General features: G+C 37.7%; 3 protein-coding genes across 5 annotated transcripts in view; 2 read left to right on the top strand and 1 right to left on the bottom strand.

The window, feature by feature from the left end:
- The window catches only part of LOC111340173 (divergent protein kinase domain 1C), a 7,033-nt gene extending 5,471 nt beyond the window's left edge, over positions 1-1,562 (top strand). For all 3 annotated transcript variants that reach the window (XM_022946966.2, XM_022946965.2, XM_088753885.1), the window contains exons 3-4: positions 1-31; positions 893-1,562. The exon at positions 1-31 is cut by the window's left edge. In XM_022946966.2, coding sequence (XP_022802701.1) covers positions 1-31; positions 893-1,093 — 232 coding nt within the window. In that variant the 3' untranslated portion in view covers positions 1,094-1,562. The remainder of the gene's footprint in view (positions 32-892) is intronic.
- A 956-nt stretch (positions 1,563-2,518) lies between these two features.
- On the bottom strand, positions 2,519-9,296 carry LOC111340160 (DNA replication factor Cdt1). Its single transcript, XM_022946949.2, has 9 exons — positions 8,179-9,296; positions 7,741-7,930; positions 6,817-7,029; positions 6,217-6,442; positions 5,006-5,194; positions 4,463-4,645; positions 3,987-4,099; positions 3,666-3,754; positions 2,519-3,062 (listed from the first exon to the last, which is right to left on the bottom strand). Exons 1-9 carry the CDS (start codon positions 9,002-9,004, stop codon positions 2,911-2,913), a joined length of 2,181 nt encoding a protein of 726 aa, XP_022802684.2. The 5' UTR covers positions 9,005-9,296; the 3' UTR covers positions 2,519-2,910.
- Positions 9,297-9,316: 20 nt separating this feature from the next.
- On the top strand, positions 9,317-14,957 carry LOC111340161 (cytochrome b-245 light chain). Its single transcript, XM_022946950.2, has 5 exons — positions 9,317-9,683; positions 10,120-10,189; positions 10,756-10,833; positions 11,873-11,956; positions 12,657-14,957. Exons 1-5 carry the CDS (start codon positions 9,626-9,628, stop codon positions 12,907-12,909), a joined length of 543 nt encoding a protein of 180 aa, XP_022802685.1. The 5' UTR covers positions 9,317-9,625; the 3' UTR covers positions 12,910-14,957.
- Positions 14,958-15,594: the final 637 nt, after the last annotated feature.

Raw genomic sequence — 15,594 nt, 5'->3', positions numbered from 1 at the left:
TTCAAGAAAAATTCTCACAAATAACCTTCAGGTAAGATTTAGTAAGGTATAGAGGTTTTGCACAGCAGCCATGTTGCATGGCAGGAACAATAGATTGTTTTTCCTGTGGGAAAAATTTTCTTTCTTATGCAAAATAGTTTCATTGTTCCTGCCATGCAACATGGCTGCCATGCAAACCCTCTATTATGTATTATATCTCACATGAATAAAGCTTGATCAAGTAGCCTGGAATTAAACATCAACCAGACCTGGCAATTTAGTTTTCAATTGGCCATAACATCATTTCCTCAAACACCAGCAAGACCAAGAAAGATATTATAACCCATACATTGTAGAAAAGCCAAATGCGCACAAATACATCTGGAACATTTTAATTGCTACTGATGGTTTTCACTAAAGAGGTTTCAGTAACTGTCAAGTCTAGTTTGTTAACTTTTATTTTAAATGAAAGTTTATTTACAAGGGACTCTTAAATGTTGTCATTGTCAATAATTTAAAATGTCACTGGAGAACAACATACACAAATTAATACTGATTACACGATTATATCATGATTTCTGTTCTATAAAGTCACTACACAAGAAAGGCAAGTGTTCAATATGTCAGCTTTTTTAGATTTCTTAATTCCTCATTGTGCTGGGGTGGATCCAGAGTTGGTTTGGGTGGTTCGGTCGAACCCCCTAAATTTCCTCTCAAAATGCTGGAAATCATGTTTCCTAAGACCTAGTTTTCAAATCTCCAGGGGGAGCATGCCCTCGGACAATTCTCTGAACCCCTCTTGACTAAATCTTAGATCCGCCGCAGTAGTGGTAAATTTAATTTAGGTTATATTCACCTGCATGATGCACATTAACCAACATTATTTCCACTTAAAAAATTTAATAAATTGCAGATCATCTGTCGAGATATTTTGCTGTCACATTGGGGGCAGCCTGGATTACTGCAGAGAGCTCCCATCCATGCTCAGAACAAACTCTCACCTGTATTGTCAGACTGTGCATCAGACACAATGCTACCATGGAAGCCAGGAAAAATAGAAAGAATATATAGGAAGCTCAAAAAAATTCTCTCAGAGGAACTTGAGTCCAACTAGGACTGAAAAAGGACTCATGTTTCTTTATTGGAAAAAAAGTAAAATCGATTTAGCTAGGCTCAGAAATTGGATTGAAGAATTGAAATTAGGTTCATTTGGTCTGTATACATGTCAGGGTATTTATCAAAGAACAAATAGTATTAGCATCTAGGTACTGTTTAAAAAAGAAATATTTAAATTAAGGCATTTAACACACACCTTGTTCAGAAATGAAATATAATTTGCATTTTGTAAAGATGTATCGATACCTTTCTAACTCTTTTTCCCGTAATTTGTTGATTGTGTTTTACTTCCTTTCGCTATGTCAATTTTATGGCAGCATACCTGTAAAATAGCTCAGAAGTAGCTTCAAGGTAAAATGTTCTCCCCATGTTCAAACTGTTAACCAGAAAACATACCTTAGTTATAATTTACTTACATGTACAGGTAAATAACAAAGGAAATAAAACAAAATGAGGAATATTTCAAACTCAGAGAATCACACAGTTTATGGACCACCATACAACTAGTGTTGCTTTTAATGATGGAAGTGTAAGTTCTTCAAGATAAAAAAATGTTTAACAAATTTATAGGTCAATCATTGAGCCATTGGATATCACCTGACAACAAGGGAAATAAAAGAGAAATAGAGGATATTACATGGCCGCGCGGGGATACGAATTTTATCTTCGAGTGCTTAAAGTATCTCTCACTTGTTCGCTGCGCTCACTCATGAGAGATACTTTCAGCACGAGAAGATAAAATTCGTATCCCCAAGCGGCCATGTAATGTTCTGTTTATTATATAGATACTGATGAAATTTCCACATAAAAGACAACTATTTTTATTCGTTTTCGAAACAGCAATGGGTAATTATGTTGGTAACCATGGCCACACAAATATCCTCACACGTGAAAGATAAAAATAGTATCTTCACTGCGCGCGGTGAAGATATGATTTTTTAGTAAAAGGAGAAATCCTGGTATTTCATCAGTATCTATATAATAAAGCCGCGTACTCAATAAGGTTAAAAGACTCTTAAAAGAGTTATTAGAATAGGCTTTTCTTGAGAACAAATTGCAACAAAACAACAGTTATCACTGACAATAATACTGGAATTAAAAAGACCTAATTTTCTAACTTCGTTTCACACTGAACATTGCTGAAACTTAATGTAAAAGGCAACTGAATACTCCAAGAAGGACAGACTGGTAGTTTGAATTTGAGTAATTATTGCGCCAAATGTCTTTCAATGATTTTTGTTCTCTGTAAGTTACTTTAAAAAATTCAGCCCACCATACATTAATTTCTATGAATAGTAGAACAAGTTGTTAGCAATTCTTAAAACATCAACAATTGGCTGATAGTTGTAACTTTCCTATGGGATAAACGATTGTAAACAAATTGATTCCAACATATTACTTGTTAGTTGACTGTGGATGTTAGTTGACTGTGGACCAATTTTGTCAGTTTTCTGATACAATTTCAGCAATCAATAATCTTTGCAGTTGATATCATTTCTAGTGACATGTTGGCGACACATCTGTGACATGCAGGTAGCACACTGGATGAAAATTTTGAACAGAACTTCTTTCTTATCTTTTTAGTGTGGATTAGATCAATATCATTTCCAATGCTCACCACTGAAGATAAAGTCAAGTGAAGTTAATTGTTTAGAGGAAAAAAAGAACCAGCTCAGTTGAACATGCTGTAAAAACATTTTCATAAAAAATACTCCAAAATTTAGCAAAAGATGAATTGTGTCCCCTTCCAGAGAGATTCAGAAAGAATTAACTGTTAACTTATTGTAAAAGAAATTGCAAGCACTCCACTTTGTGTCATTGAATTTCTTTTGTTAGGAGTTTGTTTATCACATTGTTCACATTGGCAGTCTTGTTGATCTTGATATAGGCGCATTTCCTAACTGTGAGGACTGAGACCCACTCTGGTACAAGCTGAGACATGAATCTGATGTGTTCTTCAACTTGTGCTGTGTGAAAAATAAGAGAGAACTTGTGTCAGAGGTTAGTTGACAAAACCAAATCTGCATGACACTATAATTACACTGAAAAAATGGTTTCAGCCTAGGAGTAAAGATTGATTGTATGGTGCAGGCAGATTTAAAAAGAATTTAATTCCCTGACAAAGTAACCAGAGTTCTTCTCTCAGGGGTACAGTAAGGAATTTTTGATAAGAGGGAACGGGATGGGGGGGCTTTCAAAATTTGATTGAGAAAACACAGAATTTGTTTTGAGGCAAACTATTTCTTGAGCAAACCATGCTGACACTTCTCCAATCCCTCAGGGTTGGACCTCACACATCACTGTGTGACATGTGATCTTGAATTTTTGTATCAAGCAAGTACACGTCTTATGGGAGGGGGGTGGGTAGGTGGGTTGAGACCACACCCTTCCTCTTGATCTACTACAATCACTGGACTGATAACCACTCCTGCTTAAGGTTGCCAAAATGTCAATCATTATTACCGGCAACTGGCCTATTCAGGGCTTTACAGCCTCAACCACATGATTACATCACTCAATCAAATTTAGGGCATGAGAAATTTCTATCCATGATCCAGTTCTCAGTATACCTGAAGACAAAGAGGTCTTGTAGCTGTCTGAGAGTTTCACTGTTGCATCCTCCAGGGGTATAGCAGCTTTACGCTCAGCAGAGAAGTAACTATTGACAGTTAAGGGCATACCTCGTATTTATTTGTTTGTCTGCGTAGGGCAAAACAGCACAACAATTATGAGGCCTTGGAAAGTAACACACAAATGCTGCCAAACAATAGTTCCAGTAGTAACCCTATGACCAAGGGTGGTGTCCCTTAGCCACCTCTGGTTAAAAGTTATAAATGCCTAGCTGATGTTTACAAAAAGAATTATCTTTTCTGATTAAAAAGCAAGGATACGCTTTGAGTATTCTGCATAGTTCAGGAAGGCGCTCCTTCATAGCAAGCTTCTTGCCAACTAAGGGATCTTGCATCATGCTTTCCTCCATTTTCTTTGCCTCTTTCTGCCTAATCTTTGAATAGGATATCAAAACAAAAGAGAAAAGACAGAAATCAGAATACAAATCACATGAAAACAATTATCAAGCATGAGCTTATTCACTGATAGGGATTAAATAATATTATACTTGTAAATTAATTTGCAGTTAAGATGTTTCAATGTTCAATGTTGTTTAATGGAGCCATTTTCCATTGATCTTGACCATAAAGAGGGGTAATTTATATTGGATACCCAGTCTTACCATATCTGGTTATAAATTAATGCCTTTAGGGCTTCAATTTTTTTTCCTGTTATGAGGAGTTATCATCTTAGATTTTATTTTGAGTTCACATGTTGATAACCATCTTACTTAACATGCAAAGTAGTCTATAAATACCTTCTTCAGCAGATCTTCTGAAATTCCCTTCAATGCAGCCTTATTCTTCAAACTGTTTTTGTTTTGCATGTTTTCAGTAGACTTTGTCACCTCTTTCTTTTCTGGGAAGTTGTTTCCTTTGTTTGTTGATGTCAACTCCTCTCCTCGTTCTTTCAAAGCAACTGCCCTCAATGCTTTCTCAACCTACAGGAAAGAAAGCTTCAGCTGGACTGCCCCTCATCTATTGGGGATGCATAACTTTTTCTGACACTCCTAAAATCATTACAGATGGCCTTCATACAGAGATAGAGGGGTTGCCTTAAGGTACTCTGCAAATAATACCAAGCTAATTAATCCTTTAAACCCCAATAATAAGCTGCTGAAAAGGAGAATTTACTAAATAAACAAGTGTTTTTATTTGGAGATTATTTCCTTTATTCTTGTGATCTTCATGTTTGATTCAGAGGTGATATTGTAAGAAAAAATTAAATGTTAGTCACTCTTAAGGGTCAAAGAGATAATGCTTTAGAAGCTTAAAATGGTTGTAAAAAGACTCAAACGTACCCTTGGTGCTATCATGTCACATGCTTTTTCCAAGACGTCATTGGCACTGCTGTAGGTCTTCACCACAGGAGGCTCAGGGAGCATGCCTTCCTTTGCATCTGGCACTTCATCAAGGCGAAACTTTGGATGCCAGCGCACAATCTTGTCATCATCAACTGACAAAGATGGGTTAAGGTTGGAAAGGAAGTCCTTTTAACAAGAATGTTAGTAACAAAGTTACCAGTGAAGATAAAATTGAGAGTGATCTTTGCAGTAATGAACAATACTTAAAGTGTCTATACAGCCAACAGGTTTTTATAGTTTTGGTATGTATTTAACATGTAAAAAAGTATTCTTAAATAAAAATTGGATTCTGACGAGTCTTCGCCATGAAATCGAGCTTTAAACTTCCTGCTTTGGCCACGCCCATTGAAGGTGACCATGAGTTGGGGCAAAAAAAGAGATTGGGTCATGACGTCAAGTCAGGAATGCACCAAATCCCGCCAGTGGTTCATTTCACTGTTTTTTCCAGTAAAAGTACTGCGTTTATCAAGCAAAGTAACAACATGATGCTCGAGATGCTCCTGGAGTGACATCACTCATCACCAATCTTCCTTTACGGGGTCAACTTCATTGGGTGGGTGTGGCCGAAGTGGGAACTTTAAAGTTCAATTTTAGGGTGAAGAGGCGTCGGAATCAAATTTCTTTTTTGAGAATACTTTTTTCAGGTTAAAGAGATACCAAAACAATAAAAACCCTGTTGGCCGTATAGACACTTTAAGCAGTATGGAGAGTAAAGTCTGAAAAACAGGATTTGAACTCAAGACCTCTACAATACTGGTACAGAACTATCTGAACAGAGTTCAGCCTTAATTTCACTGGTACTTGTTAAAACACCTGGATGAGGAGTCGAGGCACTGTGAGAGTAAAGTGTCTTGCATAAGAACCCAACACAATGTCCTCTGCCAAGGCACAAACCCGTTCATCAAGAGTCAAGCGCACAAACAATGTGGCCACCATGCCCTGTAACAAGTATATGCATGTGAGCAAAAACACTGCCAACTTGTTTTATTTTTTTCAAAAAAGACACACTTCCCGTTGGTTGGGGAACTGGCATGTAGCTTACATCACCAAACAGTTGACCCCATAATGATCAATGACAACAAGTTCTAGTTACAAACTTTATTGTCCTGTTAGATGAAATTGCTACACAAATTCTTGCATAAAAGTACCTGATGATGCCTCTTAGTCATCTGCAGCAGATTTTTCTGGAAGGCGTCCCTTCTTGCCAACAGCTCAGTGGCTGTCAGCGTAAGTTTGCTCAATGCTTCCTCAGTTTTTCCAAACTCTATGATCAACTCAAAGGATGAAGACCTGCCTGGACATTTGTCTTGATGGAATTCAAGGCCTCTTGGATAAACTGTTTTCATTTGTGCCAGATGTTTCTTCTCAAATCGCCTGCAAAAAATCCAAATCAAGTGACAACATAAACAAATGTTTTCCATGTCAAGGGCATTTTATAGTTTATCACATGATGACTGCCAAGGTTCTTACTGCAGTAAATGGTTTGAACCCGGGGGTAACATGTGAAGGTGTAGTCTGATCATCCGCATGAGTGTAGTCCTGAGAAGGACTGTTGTTGGTGGTAGTGACTGACGTTTGACGTTTCGACAACCTGTGCGGAAGTCATCATCAGAGTCATCACTTGACTCTGATGATGACTTCCGCACAGGTTGTCAAAACGTCAAACGTCAGTCACTACCACCGACAACAGTCCTTCTCAGGACTACACTCACGCGGACGATCAGACTACACCTTCACAAGGTTCTTACTTTCTTGACATCTGTTGCACAGCATCCCGGAGTTTAGTAAATGTACACTTCTCCTTTCGCTGTCCCAGCAAATTCAGGATGGTGTCAGTACAGCGGAACATCTCAGCCAGCACCTTGTACTTATAGGGGAGGGGTAGAGTTGTAGAGGAAGCCTCTGACCGAGTAGGCTGAGCCAAGGCGTGGAACCTTTGATAGGCTGGAGCATCCTTCAAACTATAAATCAATAATTATTGAAATAAATTCCTCAAATGAATACAGAAACTTTGTCAACATTCCAAAATACAGCTATGCTTGTAAGAACTAAAGGGAACAAAGTTAAGCTGTCCCCAGTGACCATTTAAGAGTAGTAACAAGAAGGAAAGTAATCTGAAAGTGTCAAGACCCACTTTTTTTTAAACTTTAGGGCAAAGGTGCACTATTAGTAATTTCCCTCACATTTATACAGGACTTGTAGTCATATCGAAAAAAAAAAAGCACCACCCAGCTGATATGACTGTTTATTCTCATCTCCTGTTTCCATAAAAAAAATATGAATATTGTAAGGAAAAGTTACAAATAAAATAAATTGGAGAGTTCAGGGGTTGATGAATTTACTGTGGGGCCATGAAAATGTGGTCTTACAGATAAGCAATACATGCAAAAGAAGTATTAGGGTCCCAATAAAATGTCACTTTACGTTACACAAAAGTGAATCCACTTTCCCAAAAAGAAATTCTGAGGACAGAGCAAGCCTTTGGCTATTTGAGCAATGATAGATGCTCTAAACAGACAGTCATTTATAAAGGATAGACTGCATAATCTCCACGCCAAATTCTGTGATACCTTTCACATTTTGACTATTTTGAGAGAGAGCTTGACTAGATGTGCCCTGTTTATGATTATTACTACCAAATTTTCATGGCTTAAAAATACATTTTCATGTACCTTTGTGAGTTTTTTTTCTCATTACTCTTCTTAACCGTAGCCATCTGATGAAGCCTTGATCCATTATCCTCAGTGCTAGACAGTGATGATTTTGGAACACTTTTCTCTAGTGATTTCATGCTCCTAATCAGTTTTCTTGCCTTGGCTAAATCCTCTTGTACCTTGTTCATTGTCACTTTGGAGTTTTCCACTGAAAGAAGAGTATATGTTGTTTTGTTTTGTTGTTGTTTTTCTCCCAACTTCTGATTGCTATGTTGATCAACTCTGAGACTTACAACGGCTAGGGAAGCCCATGCAGGGAAAGTTATACTAAAGAAAAAGTTTGCTGGTATACTTCTACATTTGGGGTGCTATTTCTCGCTCCTTTAACCTCTCCCTTCTTCCCAATATATCGAAACACTAATATGAGAGCAGATAATTTTACCATCCGATACTCACCTGAACTACTTTTCTCAGTCGCACCGGCCTGTTGCTTGACATCTTCTTTGCCTCTTCTCTTCTGACTCAAATTCACTGCTGCCCTTCCACGGCTAAGGACCATCTTGGCCTGTTCTGCGATCCATGGATCTGCTTTAATACCATCACCGACTCTTCTCACGACTGGAGGCGTTTTCGAAGGTGATGCCGTTGTTTCCTTTTCCAGAGCGTCGTCCATTCCAAGCGACTTCCCGTTACAGGACGATTTTTCCTTCAAGTGCAAAGAATCCAGTTCCTCCGCAGCGTAGAGATCATTGGATTTGTCGCTGTTTATTGGCCGTTGTGTTGTTTTAGAAGATTTCGCAATTCTTCTCCTGATCTTTGGCCTGGATTCATTCTCGCACTCGTTCGGTTGCCCCTGCAAAACTTCTTCCGAGCCTTTGTCTCTGGGAGCGCTCGTAATGGCGTCGTCTCTTTGTGTCGAGGACGCCGCCATCTTGCGCTTTCTCTGCGCATCGGTCAGTTTCCCGATCAAAGCTTCTGCAAAAGCGTGATCATCGAACAAAGAGGTGGACACAGAAACCGCTTCAGCTGGAGTCTGGATAATCTGCTCTTTCAGGATTGCCTTCCCATTTCTCTTAGAAGCTTTGGATGCTCGTGTGCTGATCTTGCTTTGAAAGGACGCCGCTTGTTTCTTCGATCTTTCACTGCGCCTGACCGCAACTTCACCCTCAATGCCACTCATATCCACTTTTCTTCGCTTTGCCGGGTGGACGTCTTCGAGGCCTTTTCTTCGAGATGCAAAATACTGGCCTAAAGTTGCCTTCTCTATCGTTGCCGATGTCATGTCGCCGCTTGCTTACAATTGATTTTGGCGCGAAATGTTACACATGGTGTTTACTATGGAATGCGCATAACAATTTGTTATATTGCGGGCTCAATACCATATTGTAAGACCCATGACCGTGCGGAGATGACCGTGCGTACTAGGATCAATCGGCATGATTTCGCGACAAGAATATGGGTTGTTAGTTTCACTTCTTTAATCACGAAATCCAGTACTGAAGACCACTCTCACGTCCTCTTGATCACACATTCAAGCTAAGAAAAAGTATGACCCTGAAGTGGGATCACGCCACACCATTGGGTTAATAAGTTGTCATTGGAAGTCCATTTGCACGCTTCATTGACTTCCTACTAAAAGCGTCCATAAATTACAGTTTCCTAATTTGGAGAAGCGGACAAAGGAGTGCTGATTTACGTAAAAGACGATAGTCTATTAGTTTATGTGACGTGAATTTAGCCAGAGGGCAAGAACAATCCCCAACTCTTCGTTGCGTGTTAGTCGTCACTTCTCTTACTTGCCTGGCATTGAAATTTGTTGTGCACCATTATCCTCAACGATCTACTTTGTCTCTACAAGTTTGTGACTATCGTTTCGATAAGGAAACTAAAACTTTCAAGAATCATGGGGCACACAGAATGGGCAATGTGGGGCAACGAACAAGGAGTGATAACCAGTGTCGGTAAGTTTGAATTTTAAGAGTTGTTTCCATCTTTCAATCGATACTGACACTTCAAAATTTTTATGTATGGACACATTTCTGAGTTGAATCACTGGTCTCGACTTTCTTCAGCGAGATGTTGTTAGTCGAGGAAGAAGTAAGCTGAATGTGTGTTTTCATCAAACCTTTGTGCGAGGTGTTCACTTTTAAAAGTATTATATTTTAAATTTCAGTCCACTTTGAAAAAGTTGTATTTTCAAAGTCGTGTTTTAAACGTTTCAGTGAAAGCCTGTCGTTACCACACGTTCATGAAGGCGGGATATCATAGAGTTTAGCGTATGTAACTCATATTTGTTACCGCCTGAGGGTACTTCGGTACTTCCTTTTCAACAAATTTAACTTTCGACAAAGTTAGAACGGTCCAGCTCACAGTCCGTCTTTTATTTTCATTTTTCAGTGTTACTAATCGGTGGCATCCTTGGAACAGCAGCCCAGTTTAATAAGTGGTATTATGGTCTATACTCGCTGTATCCTTTTTATCTGAATGCACAAGGTGGGGGGCAATATTTAGATGTTATGTGAATTATTTTTTCTATTTGACGCAAATCCACCCTCCTCAATATTCAGCGTAGTTATGTTGATTCAATTCTCATACATTTAAACTTGTTTTCTTTCCTAAGAAATATAGTTTAGATGAGCTTATTTCAGGAATATGTTATCCATAGTATAATCTCAAATGTTGATTTTCGTTAACATACATGCACGTGCACACTAGCTATATTGATGATTAAGAAACTTCAGTACTTACGATTTAGCACTCATACTGATGATTGACTCAGTGAAAAGTGAGATCCACTTTATAAATTTATTTATCATTCTTGTTAGTCATCAGAAAGTTAACGTGTTCAGTTAGGAAAATCAAGGAAAATTGTTAACATAATATTAACTTAACGTATAATGATTTTTATGAAGATAGAGCCATGATTATGTAACTTATGTAACTGATTCTGTCAATAGTTGGCTAAACTTTTTTTCAAGCGATTTTATAGGCAAGTAGTTTTACAAAATTGTTACACTTTAACCCAATCATCAGAATTCTGGGATTTCTTGTTTTGTTAATTGAATATCCCAGAGGGAAGAGAGATAAAGGAAAAAAGACCTTGGAGAGATGGTGAGATTAGTGAACTATGTAATTGTGAATCAGCACTTTGTGTGGGGTATGGATAGCATACCAATATTATCACATGAACGTGATATAGACTACGTAATTATGCAATAGATCTTATGACTGTGATTACGTAATTTAGCTGGACGTCAACAAATTGAGTGTTAGATATATTGCAGATTGTTATCATGGCAACCAAAAAGAGTTAACCAGAGTTTTCTTTCTATACGACATAAATTGGAGTGGTTGATCCAAACAGAGTACTCTGTTGCCTCAAAATACATATTGTGCCTGAAAACCTGTTTCGGCGATAGGCCTGAGTGAAAAACAGCTATTTAAAAACAAAAAGGCCAAGCTTTTACATACTAATGAGGCAGATTTGTTAAGCTTTATTGATTGCACGTGCAAGTGCAATATTTTGATGCACATTTTTTTCAGTTCACAGTTGCATACAATTTTTGGTGTATTTTGTGTGTATTTTGTTTGGTTAATGTATATGTGAGTGGTACTGTAGTGTTAAATTAGTGCTCGGGAGATTAGGAATTGAATGATGTGGTGAAACAGTTCTAAGGTGATGAATTGTAAACTTCCCTTTTAATTGTACAGTTCCGTCATCAGTCATTTAATTGGTAATACAGTCAAACCTTGATTACTTACTGGGAACTAGCTTCACTGGTCCCATTTTTTTGTGAATATAGATTAGTCACATTTGCAATCTGTCACAACTTTTATTCCATACAACAAAGCACATAAAGTGAAACTCCTTTAGTTCTGTTTATCAAGCTATAGAACACCATAGGAACTATTTAATGTATGTGGAAAGAAAAAACAGTGTTTTGTACATTCTCTTTTAAGTTATTTTCAGTTTTATATTTGGTTCATTGATATTCATACTTTTGACTATGATGACTCAATTTTGTGGAATATTTAAAGTACAGCCCTTATGAGTTGGGATAACCAAGGTCTGACTGTACTATTAAGTGCCTCAACAGTCCTAAGCTCTAGTAACTGAAAATAATTTTAATTTTGTCATGTCTTCTTTTAGGAACCAGAAACCTTTTACACACTTTGTCGAGGTCTTTGGAATCTTTGGAAGGAACTATTGGTTTCGATTTATATTCTACATTCTGTAAGTATATAAAGATTACATGTAGAAAATTACTCCACATTCAAGTATTTCTTTCTCCAGCCCCACAAGCTAAGTACTCCTTGTACACTTGTGCATTTGTCTGAATTAATTTATGGATGCATGTTTGGTTAGATACACTCTGTTATTTATAGTTTTATTTATTCTCAAGTATCATTAGCATAGAGGTCGAAATGTCAGTAGCTTTTTTTATTTTGTTCTTCTTGAAATAACTCCTTGCCTTTAAATTAGTATATACCGGGGGGTAAACAAAGTAAAATGCATAGCTACCAATTGGCTCATCCTGGCATAATGAAGTATAAGGTTTGTTGCCACTCCACTAGGATTAGGTGCCAATCTGTTGCAGGATAACCCCCTCTCCTTGTGTATGTGTATGTCTCATTTCTCAGACACCTTACTGTTATGGATTCATACCCCTTGGAAGAGAGTGGCAATTATGGGAAAGTGGAATGTTTTGCTGAAGAACAAAGCACAATAGTTATCTTCACCATGGCCATTTTTGGAATCATTTTGGGGTCCAGTTTAAGCTTACTTGAATGAGCTCTTTTCCTCCCACAAGATATCCAGCGGGATGAAAAAAGCTTTTAATTAATGGTCATATATGTCTGAAATGAGATGCTTATCAGAGACAGTAAACCTCTAAATCTCAGTCTTAGCATAAGTTCTTTTTTGCTTTCTGTAGTACTGCTGTTCCACCATGCTTCTTTCTCTCAACAATCCTTGGAGGAGCAAGTCTGGTATTTACAAGCTTGATTTATCTGCGAGCAGCAATATCGGGAGAGACATGGAAGCCTTGCCTCCCAGAAGAGAAGGGATCCCAAACTGTGCAGCAAAGTGAACCACCAAAGCAACCACCTCCTAGAGGACCACGGTCTCAAAGTCTCGACAATCTGGCAATGGAGCCTGATGTGGATGGAAATCCCAACAGAGTGTAATTAAAATAATTTAATCAGAATAGCTTTATAGCAAACAATCACTTAATCAATTAGGCACCAAGGGCATTACAGTAACTTCTTTTTTTCTCCATAAGCAATGACATTTACCAGAATTGCTTAATCCCTTCACTCCCAGGCATGATCAGCCTACAAACTCTCCTAAAAGGCATGATCAGCATACAAATTCTCATAACATGAAAACTTGGTGCCTATAACCCCAAAAAATTTTTTTGGCCATATTAAATCTCTCGATTGCACTGAGAAAAATGCCGCAAAAATTTTTGTGTTTGGTTAAAACCGCAATTTTTTATGATTTTTCAAAGTCAGGTTTATTTTTGGAATGACCAAGTGAACCAGAGACTGGGGCTAGTGAGGTCATTCCTGGCCATCAGCAGTGGTGCTCCAATCCAATCTCAGTCAATATTATACGTTCCCACTGAGATGAAACCTTTGCTAAAGCCTGGTCTGGTAAATGTTTCTCACCTTTCTCTTACTTCGCTCACTTTCAGCTGATTTCGTTTCCTAACATTCCACGCATGAACAGTCGGAAAGATGTAAATTCCAAATCCATCTTTTCACAACCTTCATTGCATGGTCTCGCTAGTCAGAGCAGAAAACATGAGTGAATAGTCTTCTCGGAAGTGGTTGGAACACACAGCCGAGTATTTTGTGGGCTTCCAATGTGCACACTTCAATTGCTCAAAGTCAACCCACTTCTTTCTTCTCTTTTTTTTCCTCCGGGTCATCTGCCCTATAAATAGGTATTGGATGAAGTGCTATTCTTTTTTCTTTGTTGGGAGTGTTGCTAGACCCGAAAACAACACACTTATCAGGCGTATCCATCAAGATACTTCATCCAGTCTTTGAAGCAAACTCATTGGAAAACCTGGAATGACGTCACAAACTGTGCTTGACCCAGACCCATCTTGATAATTCCGTGCCTTGGTCGTGTTTTGAAAAAATGCGATTTTCCATGACTTTGAAAGTTCATAAAAAATCACGGTTTTAACCAAAAACAAAAATTTTTGCAGCATTTTGCTCAGTGCAATAGAGAGATTTAATATGGCCAAAAAAGTTTTGGGGGGTTATAGGCCCTTTAAGAAGCACAGTTAACATTTCCAAAATAGAAATGACAAATTATGAAATCATCACAAAACTTCTGAGTTAAGTTCTATTTTCAAGGAGGTTACAAGTTTAAACCCTATGCTTCAAACACAAGCTTGTTCAACTTCAATTTTTTTTAATTGTCTTGACATATGGTAATACCGAACTCTCTGTACATGGAGAGTTGGTTCTTTTGATCTTGGGAGCAAGAAGGTTAATGTAGAAGATGTGTGCTTACTACCAGCTTATTGCACTGTTCAAGGCTATTTATTTGACGGATAGGTTACTTTGTTAAAGCGAGCAGTGGGTCTTTCATGGTGGCATTTAAGGTGCAAAATGCCTGGTATTTAATTATTCATAACTAAGTTAAATGAAATTTGGAAAAAAAAGGACTTTTTTTATGTTATTTTATAAATAATTCTTGTACCAGAGAAAGTCCTAGAATTAGCAAGATATTTTTTTTTTGACTGCTGAGGAGTCCTTAGAAATGATTTAAACAGATTTTTCCTGTTCTTATACATAAGAACCATGACAAAAATCTTCATGGATCATCACTTTTTTATTACTTGCAACTATTTCATTTCATTTTTTCATCCCTCAGTAATCTGACCACTCCATTATTTTCAAGTAACAAGGCTAGATGATCCTTTCTGGAGTGGGGTTCCTCTGTTTGCACTACAGTTTCTTTACATAGCACCCTAAGAAATTAGGACACTTTGACAGTTACTTGTCAAAGCTTCTTGAATAAATACCACCTTACTATGTGTTTCAACAGGCATAGAATAATTTTAGTTTCACCATTTGTATATAGGATGTGCAGAAATTTTGTAACAAAACAGATGTCAGAAGTCATCCCAGGGTTATTTTGTTTTGTTTCTAAACAGAGTGGACCATTTTGGAGATCTGCAATTTTGTAATAGAAGTAAACTTGTATTTTAAAGCTATCTTGTACATTGTGGTTGCAAGATGTCTTTTCAGGGTGTTGATGATTTCCTTCTCGTATGAGTCCATTCCAGATTTTCCCTTAACTCCATTCCTATAGATTTAAAAAGTTAACCAAATCCCATTCTCATCCGTTTCAATCCCATTTTTTCAGTGTTAAGAAAGGCAAATCCTCATGCAAAGGCATAGTTGAAACAAACAAAAAAAACGGGAAGGGAGGGGCAGAAGAGGGTCCTTGGTTGAAAGTGACCCCCTCGTTGCGAAGAAACTGAGAAGAAATTATTTTCCAATTTTAAAACAATTTGGCATGTCCAGTACTACAAGTGAGGGACAAATGTGTAGGTCTCCCGTACCATTATAATTCCCAGCACCTTTAATATTACCCCCCCAACGTAGATGTTTTTTTTTGTTTTCAATTTTGTTGTGTGTGTTTCATATTTTCACATTTAATTTGTGATGATGTTGGGCATCTTGCAGATCTTGAAGTCTACAATTACATAATAAATGTCACACGATTAGAGAATTGTTTCCACCATGGAAATATTGAAATATTAAAACCTATCTTTATTTACCAGGCTGATTTGATTTGGGAAGATTAAAAAGAAATCCTTGCAATTTTTCCGATCTCTTCCGCACACT

Source organism: Stylophora pistillata, chromosome 3, assembly GCF_964205215.1.
Source record: "Stylophora pistillata chromosome 3, jaStyPist1.2, whole genome shotgun sequence".
In the NCBI taxonomy this organism is placed as follows: domain Eukaryota; kingdom Metazoa; phylum Cnidaria; class Anthozoa; order Scleractinia; family Pocilloporidae; genus Stylophora; species Stylophora pistillata.
This window is presented reverse-complemented; position numbering and strand designations above follow the sequence as displayed.